Below are 15305 nucleotides of genomic sequence, written 5' to 3'. Positions count from 1 at the left end.
CTTAGTTTCAAGAATTAGGAACCTCAAACTTGGCATAATAACTTATCATTCTTATATAAAACCAAAAATCACTTAAGAAGGTTATCCAAATCCAAGGGTATCTAACCTTCGTTTATCCTTATTTTTTTTTCTAAAGCGATGAGTGTGCAAATTGCCTCAAAGCATCCACCAACCCATCCATCCGTTCTTCCAGACCCAACGAATCACTTTCCTGCTCTAAAGTTTGTAATTTGCCTTAATTGAATATTCGTGCTGGTCAAAATAACAAAAAAAAAACTGCACTGCCCTGAAGAATTCAGGCCCCAAGTGTCTGGAATTTGGCTATAATGAGCCTGAGGATCCGAATCCATCAAGACCAGGTCCATTCAGTTGACATCTATCTGTCGGGGGGGGAGGGGCCTTCGGATAGTATCCTTCAGTGGAGCTAACTGCATTTGGCATTTTTGGCCAAATGAAGTGTGACAAATGCATTGGAGTGGCCCTAATCCAAGCGAGACCAAAGCTATAACTCGTAACCACACGTCTGGGCCGAACGAATGGCCCTCTGGGTCCATGGTGGTTATGGGAATTAGCCGGATTTTATGCTCACAAATTATTGCATTTCAGGCTTAAGGGGGTTATTTCTCCTTAAAGTTGGTGGCTGTATAGTTATTCACTTAATTTTAACAGTTACTAAGTTCGATATAAACTAGTTTGGCTTGAGTTTTATTAAGTGATTAGAAGAGAGAGCCCAAGGAAAGAGCTCTATGGACTTTATTAATTTTTAAGAAAAAAAACCAATCACCTGCCTGGAGAGAGAAGAAGACTCCTAGCTGGCCCTTCATGTCCTGGCTGATCCTTCTGTTGATTGACTGCTTTCGTCACGCCAACGTCCATCCCAAGCCCATCCCATTGCCATTCATCCAGTCCACCACCACCAGGAGTCCAACATGTTAATCATTTCGAGCATCAGGCCATGTCAAATGGAGATCACACTGGGGGCTTCCACTCTGGATCCCCAAACCCATTCATCTACCACCTCTTTGTTGTTTATTCTAGAGATTCCTGCTCTGCATCTACTTTCTGGCTTACTGCCATACCATACCATACCACTATAAATATATATATATATATATCTTTTTTTTTTTTTTTCCCTTTTGCTTTACTGACTCTTACTGACTTTGCTGAGCAAACGCCCCGCGGGGCTTGTTACAAATTTTGATGGACGGCCTGTGGTTGAAATTGATTAGCTTTAATGGTGGCAAAGTTCTCTGCCCGTTCTGTCTGTCTTTCAGACTATGTAGTTGATGCTAACCAGATGCATTCCTAATGGAAACATAAAGATCAGGGCGTCCACTTTCTGGGGTGCAAACAAAATCAGAATCAATCACATCACACCTAGACAGACATATAATTTTCAGTCGCAACTCAAACTGTCATAAGTGAATAATTTACTTGGATATGGCTTGGATATGGCTTGGCTATCTTAAGAGTTCAAGGTTGGCTATTTAATAATTTATTCTAAAATAGAATCCCTGAGAAAACTTACTGAAATCTTACTGAAACTTTCACAATTGAAAGAATTTTCGCCTTTGAGACTGTCGGTTAAGCATTTTATGCTTCATTAGGCCACAAATGATTGTATGTACCCTGGGATTCTCTTCAAAGTCATAGCCATTTCTGGTTATCTTCATCATCTAAGCCTCCTTTGGATATTTTTTTCCATTTGTAGCTTTTTTCAATTTCAGAAATTGATGAACTCACTGATGGAAATCTGTCAGCCAGCGTCCAAGTGTTGAAAAGCTTAGAGGAGAAATGAATGGACAAGGGCACTTGAAGAAAAATATTATAGGAACTAATACAAGAGCTTTTTCAACTAGAATATCTCTATAATATTTTTTGTTAGAATTCCCTTTGAATTTCTTCAAGTGCCTTACCGCCTTGAGGAACTGCATTGTCGGTGGTATGATGAGATTCTGTTTTATAGATTTTCTGGCCAAGCCCGCAGAAGATGCCTTTATGGTTTGTGGATAGAATTCAGCTGGAAGTGGTCAGACATGCAGGTTGAATGGTCTACACCCGCATCAACTGAGTTGCCCCAAAGGGCAGGACCTTAGAGATTATTACAATCCCCCATCCACCCCATCTACACTCCATGGTTGAGGTGCGTAAATCGCGATATTACCATCGCCAGTCAAGCGACAAATGAGTAGACACAAAGCCAAGTCTTAAGTAATCCGAATCTGAATTCGATTCTGAATCGAAATCTTATCCAAGAGCCCAAGAGGGCTGGGAACTACTACATCCAAGTCATCTTCTTCTGGCAGCCAACCGCAATAATCGTAATACCAATCACAATCGAAGCCCCAGTCGAGTGTGCAAATTGATTTCCTTGACTGGAGTCTTGGACTTTCAATTTATTTCAATCCCGTAGAGATACCGAGGTTGGAGAATCCGAGAATCCGAGAAGAAGCAAAGTGAAGAATCCAATGCCAATGCAAATTATCGAGAAGTTCATCAAACCTTTGGGAGTGGGGCTGGCTGGCAAACCAGATCTTAACAACTACCGTCTGTGTGTTAAATGCTACTACTCTTTAAGCCCCCGGTCTTTTAGACCGATCTATGTGTCTGAATCTGAAATCAGCATTGGCATCTAAATTCCAGTTCCGGTTTTCCTCACAGTGTGAAGGTGACTCTAAAGAGGATGTTCCTCTCGAGAGATTGAGATACGAAGGTGAGACAATCCAATAGCAGATGTTTCTCAGTTTCTCCCAGAAACTGGTTGATGATCAGTGAAATGGACAGGACAGGATTGACGATTCCGATTAGTTATCGATTAGCGTGACAAAATCTTAATTATTAATCACCGTCCAGGGATCTTGAAGCTTTGAATTACTAGACTTATCCATTAAGTAGGCATTACATAAGAGAGAGAGATACCTCTTTCTTTCCATTCTTAACTATATATTTGGAATGATTTCATCGTCGGTGCCGAAATGGGCAAATGGGCAACGGCACTAACCTCCTCAGGCCTCCTTCTTTTTCCCCGACTTTGGATCCCGACTTTGATTTGAAGAAACTCCGCCCCCATTTCCACCTTTGTCTCATTTTGTCCCGTGTAGTTTTGCTCCATTTCTGTCACGCTTGAAGACTGCAATTGGAGCCAATTGAGCCCAGGCGGCCATAGACCCAACATACAACTGTTTTAGTTGCGGTTTCCGCAGCCACCAACCCAAAAGAAGATGCTGTCTGACTTCTGGACTTTTAAGATGGCATTTTAGATGCCCTTACCAGGAAAATATTCTTTAATACATCAGCGTCTTAAAAGGCATAATTTTTGGAGTTAATACAGGAAGTTTTAGGTGTCCGCATGTCCGCGTCTGTCCGTTAGTTTGTTTAAGGGGGGGTTTTCTTTAAATTTAAATAGGGTACTATATCTTATAGTTTCTATAGGATGCCTAGATAGATTCTATATAGATAATAGATTGAAAAGATATATGGTTTAACAGATATAAGCAAGTTCTTGTGTCCGCGTGTCCGCTTGTCCGTTAGTTTGTTTATCAAAATTAAGTCTTTTTATTATAAAATCTTCTATATTCTATGGTTTCTTAATTACTAATTTATAAGATCTAGGAAGATAATTAATAGGAACTCAAAAAAAAGCTATATACGATAAATCCTAGATCCCTTGTCCGCGTGTCCGTCTGTCCGCATCTTCTTTAGTTCCTCTAGCTGTCCCTTTAGTTTAATGTAGTAGTTGGTAGTTTATATAATATATCCCTTTAAAGAGTATCTAAATTCTGTTTTTCTTTTAAAAAACGAAATGCTTTGTATAACTATTTTTTTTTTCGGGGGCGTGTGAAGAAAAGGGGGCTGGCTGGATGGCTGGCTGGGTGGATGGCTGGCTGGCTGAATGGCCAGGTTGGCTGGCAAAAACAAAGCCAAAGTCAAAGCCATAGCTGAGGCTAAGCCCAAGCAACGAGATAATAATAATACACATAATATTAAAACGAGAACAACGACACCAGGCCGACTCAGGAGACAGCGAGCTGACAACAATGGTGCGGGAGGTGGCTCTTGGAAAATGACTAATTACGTGCTGGCAAACAGCCAGGAGGGGGGAAGAGTCAGGGGAACTGAATCGGGGGCTGTAGCAATATATATACTATATAAACTATACTATATAGAGGCTAGGCCATATAGAAGGGGGCACACGAACAAAGCACATTAGCAGCGGGCGCTGCTGCTCGAGCTCACTACTAGCTTATAGCTTCTAGCTTCTAGCTGCTAGCTTTGGTAGCGGTGAATGGTAATTGCGGACCGTTATAATACGAGCGCGCATAATAAGATCGAGAGATGGCTGAGGCTATAGCACACACAGATCTACACTCGAAGAAAATCTTAGCCCCCAAAAAAAGGGTTAAAATAGAGGTGGGGAGGAGAGTTTCCTGTGGGAGATCAGCTGGAAAAAGTAGGAAGTTGAGTAGAAAATGTGATTATATTTTCTTATAATTCCTATAACTATTTTTTAAGGTTTTAAGTTTTAAATTAATATTATTTTTAGTTCCTATTTCATTAAACTATAACTTTGTATACCCCAAAACTAACCTATAACTCTTTTCTTTTGAAGACCTTAATATCATAATTAATTCTATTAATTTCTCTCACTGTATGGCCTGAGATCAAGGGGTATGGTGGCTGGTGTATGGCAGTCTGGAAAATGGAAAATGTATAATGCAAAATGGCAAACTCTGGCTTTGGATGCGAGGCCCTGATGCGCATATTTGCTCCAATTCCTACGCCAACTAAATATGACACCCAATGTCGGGTGGGGGTTATTACATGAAGAGGATTCACACACATCTCTAGTCATAGTCATAGGCATAGTAACTTTTATAGTATAGTAAACCTTTTATTGCAACAATCACCATACCCCACCACACCTCCCCCGTCCACTGCCAACTTGATCTAATCAACAATGATGACGACGACGACGATGACCCAGTTCTTGTTGCGTTTCGCCGGCAAATGGAAGTCAAAGTGGAGTGCATTAGCATCTGCCACAAGCTGAGGCACTGTTCGTGGCCCAATCATTGGTAATAACCTCTGGGAGATGGCTCCGAGGCACAGAGCCACCAACATGCCACGATTCAACCCTCTATGGGGGCTCTACAAGTCGGTCAAAATCAAGCAACTGGAACTTTGAAATATTTTTTGAAAGATAAATTAGAGCAAGATACTTTATGGAACTTATAGTAGAGGTATTCCCATCAATAGATGATATATAGTATTTTTAAGAATTATTCCAAACTAGTTTTTACGGTTCTTTTGATGTTTTTTGGAAGAAAAAGGGCCTGCATCTGTTTTTGGAGGAGAATCTGTGTCAGTAGGAGCAGCATCTGGAGTCCAAAACAACAATGCTTTCATGGAGTTACAATGCCTTCCCCTCCAGGCAGTGTCAGTTCTCGACCAGACCAGACCAGACTGGCACACAAAAGGCAATAGAATGGCCAAGTGCTGGCGACACCAATTGGTGTTTTTGCCATATTTAGTTACAAACTAAAAAAAAAAAATATAAAAAACGATTGGATCAGGATCTTGAGGAGAGAGAAGGGGTCTTTGAATGGGACACTGTCAACGCCTTTGGGGTGGCAACCAATATGGACAAATTGCATTGAACGGAGGACCGTGTTTGGTGGCTAATGGAACACCACGACATGATTGATGGCAGAGTGACTCAGACTCAGTGTAGATGAGAAAGAAAATGGAGCAACCGAAAAAAGGGTTCTTCAACCTTCGTTGAGTTGGAAAATTGATGGCGGATCTGCCATCACATCAAGAGACAAGTCAGCTACAAGTGTTATTGCTCCGATTTAGTTAGTTAACTCTAACAGTTCATAAACACTTTGGTTGTTGGTTCCCAAAAGGGATCTCCAACCATTTGGAGTTACATCTTCATCTTCATGGTTGGTGGAGTGGTTATTAATATCGCACAGATTCGACTCAAGACCCAGGAAAATTGTCTCAAGAAGAACACAATTTCGGTGTTTACGTAATGCCAGTTGATTCTGTCGACCCATTGGGATACATACATATGTACATAGATCTCAAGCCTCATGGTTCTGGGCCTGTAATGTCGGTGTGGCATGTAAGCTAAAACCGCAAGGTATCTCAACTGTTGGAGCACCACCGTGCCACTCAGCTCCCCTCATTTCCGTTCTCCACTGCCAATGGAATGCACATAACTGTCATTGTCTATGTCACTAAACACACTAAGGCTCACTAAGAAGACACTACCCAGTACCCAGCACCCAGTACTGGAGAAAGAGACCCAGTACCATCTGGTAACCACAAAAAAATAAAGCAAGTTAGGTTGGAGAACAACTCTATGTAGTTGTGGGGCGGGAGACGCAAATTAGATAGATACCCTTATGCTTTCCACTAAATTATATGTTTAAATGCATGAAAGTCGCTGCTCATTTTTAATGGCTTTTTGGTTCTTTAAGATGCAACTAATTAATTAGGAAATTGCCACTCTAAAAGGGGCGGTTTTTATTCCTCTATTTATGGGCTAGGAAATAGTCATGAGATAGGTGGACAAGGGGACTTGTTAGCAGACTAGCTGGTCTGAAGTTTAGGTCTTTAACTATAGAAGGTCTTTAAAATGAATAGTTAAACTAGGTATTATATTATTTTGAAGTCTGATGAGCTTAAGAGTCTATAGTTTTAGGTAGAAACCTTGCGGACAGACGGACAAGCTTGGATTTTTAATAGTACAGGAGCTTATCATAAATATAAAAGCTAGAAACTATATCCTATAGCTTCTATTAATCCATAGAGTCTATTTATCCACCGGACAAGCCAGTCAAACCTCTATTAAATGGCCACCATACCCTCTTATAGAGTATTATAATATGAAAATTTGCTCGCTTCAGTTCATCCGCCCCTTTCAAAGTTCATTTCCAAGTTGGAAGCTCTCCAGCTCCTACAATTCCATTCTATTCAAAACCTTTTCCACCATTAATGAAATGCTTAGAGCTAAGCAAATTATTGTTTAGCTGCTCATGCGTGTGGATCTGAGATACACTTTCCCAAGTGGAGCAAACCGAGGTCGCCACTTTGGGGTTAGAACCTTGTCGTGCCGCCCTGCGGTGGCTTTCACTCACCAACTGACTTCCCAGCTTCCCAAATCGAAGATCTTCCAATCCCAATTACCCAGAAATCACTTTCTATCCCTAGATACTGACCGATCTCTGATGTGGTTTCCATCTTCAAGTCCTCGTCCTCGATAGTGCTGGGCTCTGTGCCCATTCAAGTGGGTGAAAGAAATGTGTTGTTTGGGAAAATCCATTTAACGGAATGCATCCAAATCATGCAAAAAACAAAAAAAAAACCAAAAACCGAATGAAAAACGAGCAAAAATAAATTCAAGACACACAAAAATAAAACGTGAGTCGATGACGTGAGCCCGTCAGCCATCAATCGGGGATCGCATCGGAGAGTCTGCGACTTTAAGAAGTTGCGGCAGAAGAATTGCTTAGTTTTCTTTTAGTTTAGAGGATTTAAGATTGGACTAGACATATACCCATTAAAATGGAGAGATAGCAAGGAGTGGAAGTAGAGTTATAAATAGATCTCTCATAATATATATAAGAAAAGGGTGCCATTCTTTCATAACTCTAGGAGCTCTAAAAGGGTATTTATTGTAATAGGATAACTAGCCCCTATATGTCTTAGGTTCTTCTTAGTTATCTTTTATTTAAAAATCATCATAAAATATAATTTATTTTTGTAAAAAATCTTCAGTGGTTGAGGTTCGCTGGATCGAAGAATCCCAAAAGCCCGATGGCGACAAATGCAGTTCGTGGAAAATCCCGGAAAAGTTGGGGGAACTGAATAGCGTCGGGACCCGTTACCAGAATCGTTTTCTTGCATTTCCTTTTGGGAAAGAAAGTTTTTCGCCAGCCAGAAGAAAAGATCGCCCAAAGATTTGGGTGTTTTTTTTTTTCTTTTCTCGTTTTTTTTTTTGTTATGTGCTTCCCCCCCTCTATTGTGGCATTTTGTATCTTGGTGTCTTGGTTTCTTGGAGGTTGTTTTTTTTTGTGATTTGGTTCTGGATCTGAATCAAGCATCTAACGGCATCGGTTACACTATATAACTGTTCTCACTTTCTTCACCGACTTGTTTTTGTTTTTTTTTTTTTGCCGCGCTCTTTGGATTTATAGCTGCTCGTTTTTTATTCGGTTTTTTTGTGAGTTTTTCTTGTTGTTGTTGTTATTTTAGTCCCGCATTTCCGGTGTTGTATCAGAATCAGAACCAGAACCGGAGTTTTATTTTGTGACTTGTGGCATTACTTAGAAGCGATTACATGGCAAAAAAAAAAAATATATATAAGACTTGAGAGAGAGAACCAAAAATCCAACAAAAAAAAAACTAGTTTAAGAAAAACTCCCTAAAAAAAAAACAAAACAAAACCCATTTACATTTCTTTTTTGTTTCTTTAGAATAGAATTAATATTAATCTTTTACGAGCTAGCACTTTCACCCAAAAAACGCCACCACCACCACCACTTTACCATTTAAGCCATAAATCAATGATCTCCAGCTTTTTAAGATCTTTTTAAGAGAAAAAATAAATAGGTAAAGAGATTATCTGTCTGAGTGAAAACGACGGGAACCAGAAGCTATTTTTGGGCAATGAAAGTAAAAACCCAAGAAAGCCAGACATTAAAATAAAATCAAGTTAACACAAGCACTGAAATTAACAAAGAAATAATTGTCATAGAAACTAAAAAGAAAGGTATGTATGTATAATAGAAAAATAAGAGACCAAAGCCCAAGACCAAGACCAAGACCAAGTCCATGTCCAAGTCCAAGATTCCAATTCCGATTCCGAGTCGGAAGAGTCGGCGTGTGCCCTTTCTTCAAAGTGAAATTTCCTTCAATGCCACTGACTCTACAAAAGGTCCAAGCCCACAAAAAGCGAGCAATTTTACTTGCATCAAACATAGAGTACTCTATCTGGGTTATAACGACTTTTAAATGGTCTTATAAATTATAAATAAAGTGGGTTCTTTTAAAGAAATAATATCAGATACTTCTTAAAAATTTCTACAAGATTATATAGCTCTTTTGTCTTATGGGGATTGTGTTATATTAAATATTTATATTCAAAAATTGGGTTTTTGAGGTTGAATATAAGGATTTGAAATTCTTTAAAGTATATTCTTGCTTTAGTATAAGAATATATACGAATAAGTATATATTCCTTAGTATATTCCTTCTTTAGTTTGTAACTATATAGTACAAATTTTAATAAACTATTTTTAAAGTTCTAGAACCTTTTCCATCAAGTACCCAAATAATCTGCTATATCCTGCCAAGCTTTTCTTTACAAAAAATATTGAAAATAACAAGAAAGTGTTGCTTTAAATCTAAGAAATAAATTTTATCATAAATTATAAACTAAATTATTAGTTTTAAAACTAATTCATACAAAATTAAATTATAAATATTAATAGCTTTATGTTAGTTATGGAATAAGCACTGAAAAAGAAGCCCATAAGTCAACTTAAAACCCCTGTCTTTTGTCCCCCACAACTTGCTCTTTAAAACCCACAAACCCTCACCCAAGAAAGAGTATTCCCCAAACAATAAAAAAACAAAAACCGAAAACACAAGAAGCAACCAAAAAAAACTAAGAGAAGCCAGGGACACACACGCACTTTTGTACTTTTGAACTGGTAATGAAAAGTGCGTAGATCATTACCGGATCTTCCCCATCGTCTCGCATTCTTTTAACAATTTTAAGCTTTTTTTTATGATTGTTTAGAAAAAGAAGTGGCAGCCGGACAGAGGGGGGAATGCTCTTTTTTTTACTGCAGCTGAAGACATCATTTATTTTGCGTTTAATTGCCACAATTGTGAAATTAATTTCGTTTTCGTTTTCATTGGCCAGTGAAATCTTCAGACTGACTGTTTTTTTTTATTATTTTTTGTTTGGGGACTGTGGCCAGTAAATGACAAAATGGGTAAGAGTTGAGAGCCCTTGATTGAAAGTTGATTGAAGGTTTGTTTCCATTATTCAATAGGAATTGCATTTTTTTTATGAAATCTCCAACAGAAATTAAATTAAATATCAATATATTTTTAAAATAAAATCCAAAGTAGGCTGATTTTTTAGGAAAATATAAAGTAGGCTGTTTTTATGAAATTTCAATAGAAAGAACTTACCAGTTCAGGCTCTTCCCAAATAGAATTCAGTAACAAACTTCAATCCAAAGGAATAAGGTCGTTTCGGGAAAAGGAACATCTGAAATTTCAGTAAATATTTTTCAAAAATTAAATAGTTTTTTTTTCGAAAAAAAAAAAGAAATCAAAAATTAAATAGTTTTTTTTTTTGGAAAAAAAAAATTATTATATTTCGTTTAATATTCTAAAAAATAATATTATTTTTTTTTTTTTTTGATTCTCCATTTCAGTTATGATGAATTTATGGAAAAGCTTAACTCTCGAAGAGCTCATGGAATATGTCCAGAAGAAGACCATCAAATTGCAGGAAGAAATCGAAAAGGTGTCGCATAACCTTACCGAGGAGAACATGGCTCGCATCGAGGAGCTTAGTAAACATGTGGACCAATTGCATCTTCTCCTTGATATGAAAAAAGCACCAAGTGCCCGTGAAGAGGAGCCGAAGATGCCAGTCGTCGATGACCTAGGCGACGTTGTCAAGTCGCCCTTGGAGGTGGCACCTATGGAGCAGGGCTATGCCCGTGAGTTCATGCGTCTCCTGGAGGAGGAGGAGCAGCTCCTCGATGAAGAGTCCGATGTGGAGAATGGCAATCCAGAAGCCAACAATTAGATCTAAGAACTAGCCCTCAGACCAACTGCCTGTGATACCACATACACTACAAACACTTAAAAGCCAAGACTATTTAACAATACGATCTATCTTGGCTTTTAAGCATCCCAGACCACAAATTGGACATTATTCTTTAACTTATCACTCGAATTGTACAAATTATGAATTCCTGCATTTTGGATTTGTAATTTAATAATCATTTTCACATTAGCAATGTTATAAAATTATGCAAATAAGGGGCAGCTTATCAATCGAGATTATTGTAAAATTTAAAATAAACATAAAATGTTTCAATAAAGTTTTTAAAATGGGAGGGGGGGATTTTGGTAAGGTTTTTTAAACCTTCTGAAAGCTGTTACCTAAATTTATTTCAATTAAATAAATTAATTTAGACCTTAGAAGCAAAGCCTACTTTAGTTTCTTGGTAGGGATAGGTTCTAAAAGTTTTTTCTAAAGTTCCTAAAAACTAGAAACGTCTATAAATCCCTCTGAAAACTTTTCCATACATGTATTTCGATATAATAAATTAATTTAAACCTTAACAACCAAAAGCCTACTCCAATTTCTTGGCAATTTAGCCCAATGCTCCCATTCCGTTTGGCTTCGTGCCAGATCTCGGCCTGCTCCGCTCCTCTCGAAACCAAATCTGGCATTATTATTAGTTATTAGTCGAGATTCTCGATGCCACACTTCGAGGGCTTCCCACATGACTGGTTTTTGGGTTCTCGGGAGTTACCAACAGTCATCGTCAATTGTTGTTTGTTGAATTGTCTGTTTGTTTGTTTGTTTGTTTGTTGATTGTTGGCGATTTGTTGCCGATTTGTTACGTTCGTCGTCATCGTCGGTGATCCCAATTCAGATTTGTGTGTTTGCACTCGAAATTAGTCAAGAGAAACAGAAACATCCAACGGATGCCGCCCTCATTCGATATTAGCTGACTAAAAAAAATAGCATTTTTTCGCCAAATAGCTGAATGAATGATGGCTAGAATGGCAGAAGAATCGCCGACAAATTTGAGTTTCAAATCAAAAGCTAATGAAAAGGTTATAACTGCCGTTACATGGCCAAGACGAGCCGGAGACACGGAGCCATAAAAGTCAGAAATTATGCCAAAGAGCCAGTTGGGGAAGTTGGTAAGAGTCTTCTCCACCGAAGACGAGGAATCCAAAGAGGCTTCTAATTTTGTTTGGGAAGAGTTGGAGTTGGAACTGCGAATGCAATTGCGTTGTAGCACTGCCACAAGAATGCCAAACATGCAACAGCACTGAGAGATGAGTTTTTCTTAAATTTAAAAAATGAAGAAAAGTACTAGATGAAGGCTAATAGACTGTTCTCTTGGTGGAAAAAAGTTAGCATTCACACGCCAACCAGCCAAGCCGATGATGAGCTGCCATTCGGGCCAAGAATCTTGGGCTCTAACCGAAACGCAAGCTTTCGGTTTTGACCAGGCCGCTGGTAGCCGGGCTTGGTTAAGTGCAAGGCATAATGAGCCACCCAGCGGAGATGGCTGAGATTATGCTAATAAGTTGGAACTGTTGAGTTAGTTGGCCGAAAACTAAACGGTATTGGGGTGGCTTGGCTTGGCCAAGAGCTGTGGAACAGGCCCAAAGCAGCAGCGACATACAAACCAATCCAAAGAATAGAACGCAGTCTGGAGAGTTTCAATCTTAAGTCTAGACTCTAGAGAGCTTCAGATTCTTAAGAACAGAGTTTGAAATACCCTGGACTTTAGTTTACTTTTTGGTTAAGAAATCTTCATAAATAAAATATTGATGGTTTAAACAAACTATTTGAAAGACTTTATGGTAATTTTATGTTGATCCAAAAAAAAGTAACAATATAATGTGAAAAATGTAAAGTTTTGAATGAGTTTTTGGAGGTTTTGGTTTAAATAATATTGAGGTTGAAGTTTTATTCAATTTTTTAAAAGGAACTTCTAAAATAAACAAGGGCTTGTAGGGCTTTGTAATTTAATCTTAATAATTTTATTTCAAAAACCTAAACCCTAAAAAAAAAGAATAAATTTCAAATGCAAACTCCAGCTTTATAGGCCAAGTAGAAGCCTCTCCACTGAGGGTATATGTACATGAGCAACAGCAACATGTGCAGCAACAACATGAGCAACATGCAACAGCAACAGCGACAGCTTGCAGAACAGCAACGGAACGTCAAAGACAAGAGTACAGTAAAAGCCAAAGTCAAAGCCAATGCTAAAGCTGTAGCTGTAGCTGAAGCTATAGTTGAATCTGAATCTGAATCTGAGGCTGCATTCTAGGTCACTGACTACCAACCAAGTTGGATGTTTGCGACTGCTGTTGCATGTTGCTGGGTACTGATGCTGGTTGGTATTAGTGGCATTGCCTTGGTGTTGGCCAATGTCTCATTCAGTTATCAGTTGGCAACAGGAGGTGGGATGTTTTGAGGACCGTAGCTAGCTGGCTAGCTAGCTGGTTGGTTGGAGGAATGGAAATCGGTCAATTGTTGGCTGGTCAAACTGTCAGGCCGGTCGCTCTTGTGCCATATTGTCTTTTTGGCCTAAATGGCATTCCAAAGCTAGATAGTCAGCGAAAGGAGGGGCATGCCAGCCAGAGGGCAGCAAGATGGGGCAAGGTGAAGACACACCGGGCACACCAAATGGTAATGAGACCTGACATCGGCGGTCGATTTAACAATTTTTTGTTCAGGGTGGGGTTTCCACAAGACACAACCCACTTTCCCATATTTGGTTAATACTTTATAGAGTGACTTATGGATGGATATTGTTTTATTAACAGTTCGACTAATCATCAAGTTAAGACTAAACACCGTGTCGAAGCGATAATGATCTCGCAGTTAGTATGATTGATATTATAGAAAACTATATGACCACCCATTGGCGATCCAACAGGAATGTCAATGGAAACGGAACATGATTGCTGAACAAATCGAAACCCGTTCTGCTCCCCATCTACTATCATCCAGATCTGTTTGGGGATTGAGAACAGACGCTATGACTCACTAACAGACATCATCATTAATCCCTGGTAGCCCAACCCAAAGAGATTTGCTTCGACGCCTCCTCTATTGATTAGCATTGTCTTGCCATTTATTATTTATAGATATGGTACTATGAATATCTAGAAGAGTCTGAAGACCATATAGATTCTCTTCTAGAAAGAGTAGCCAAAACTCGTCACAGTTAAAATCAATCTCTTCACTTTCTTCCGCTGGCTAGATTTGGGAATCTGGGTTGGGTTCGGGGTCAGGCCGAGTTCGAATGATCTCAACAGTTGTCAGTGTGGGTCGTGTATCACTTTCATATTGATAATCGCCATAAATCGACAAATATTTAAGATACAATATACATACATGTATGTATAGGAAATCGGCAAATGGAGGTTCTATTTGGAATACAGAGATCGCTGTTTGTTTTGTCCCTCATTGTTTATTTTTTTATTTGCGAAAAGAAAACAAAGCTAAATAAAAAAAAAGAACTTAAACCGAAAAGAAAAGGCAAATAACTCAGACAGAAACAGAAACAGAAACAGAGGCCTGACCCAGTAAAAGAAAAAGTTTATTTTTATTTTTTCATTTTTTTTCTGTCGTCGTTTTTTGGCCAAAAAATAGATATTAATTCTTAACGGTTTTTACTTTCACGTTAGAACAATATGGACGGGGCGATAATTATGAGCAGCATACCAGCCGATGCCTGATGGCAAGTTCGTTGCCTAAGTCTTTTGTTTTCCCATCTCTTCCGTTGCACACAGAGCGAATGGAGACCTCTCTGGGACTACTTCCAAGTAGTCTATATATATCCATATCTATACCATATCTGCCAGCCTAACGGGCCAAGTCTTTTTTTTTTTGGCCAAGTTTGCACTAGTTGCCGCGCTGTGGTATGTATTTGTTTTCCAACCACTTTGGCTAAACAAATAGAAAATTCTTTCGTCCCATCCGCTTTTGTTGAAAAGAAAAAAACCAATGCAAATGCCATGCAGAATTGGGTCAGCCTTATGGCAGGTGAAGATCGTATCACAAAAACCAAAGACCAATCAAGGTCACTTCGAAGGCTGAATATGGCAGGCTCTCCTCCAGGACTTATCACTAATCTCCAGTTAGCCATTAAAATAATGTCCAAATTCTTAAGCAATTATGGGAAAAAAAAGCATCTTGATTAAACCTTTCTGATTTACAGTCTTAATAAAAGAAGAGTTTCTTGTCGAGATTCCTGTATTATAATCAACTTTAACGATTGAAGAATAAAAAGAAAAAAGTGTTGATCACTTGACGAGTCCCGCAATCAGTTCCCTGCTGATCGCACTTCCTTTTTCTATTTTCTTTAAGAGGCTCAGCTTCGGCATCATCTGCATATCCCCCCTTCCACCTGGCGACCTGTACCCCTAATTTTCCAAAAAACGAAAAAGAAGAAACCCCTCGCATCAACCGCAAATGGGTCAACACTGATGAGTGATAGTGGATTTTCGGA

General features: G+C 38.9%; 1 protein-coding gene across 1 annotated transcript; it reads left to right on the top strand.

Annotated features, from left to right (window-relative positions):
* Window positions 1–10163: 10163 nt before the first annotated feature.
* Window positions 10164–11138, top strand: LOC138926718 (uncharacterized). Its single transcript, XM_070281809.1, has 2 exons — window positions 10164–10302; window positions 10461–11138. Exon 2 carries the CDS (start codon window positions 10463–10465, stop codon window positions 10838–10840), a length of 378 nt encoding a protein of 125 aa, XP_070137910.1. The 5' UTR covers window positions 10164–10302; window positions 10461–10462; the 3' UTR covers window positions 10841–11138.
* The last annotated feature ends 4167 nt before the right edge of the window (window positions 11139–15305 follow it).

Source organism: Drosophila bipectinata, chromosome XL, assembly GCF_030179905.1.
Source record: "Drosophila bipectinata strain 14024-0381.07 chromosome XL, DbipHiC1v2, whole genome shotgun sequence".
NCBI classification, from domain to species: Eukaryota; Metazoa; Arthropoda; class Insecta; order Diptera; family Drosophilidae; genus Drosophila; species Drosophila bipectinata.
This window is presented reverse-complemented; position numbering and strand designations above follow the sequence as displayed.

Coding starts and splice junctions, on each gene's coding strand:
- LOC138926718 (XM_070281809.1), top strand. CDS start 10,463: ATGATGAATTTATGGAAAAGCTTAACTCTCGAAGAGCTCATGGAATAT.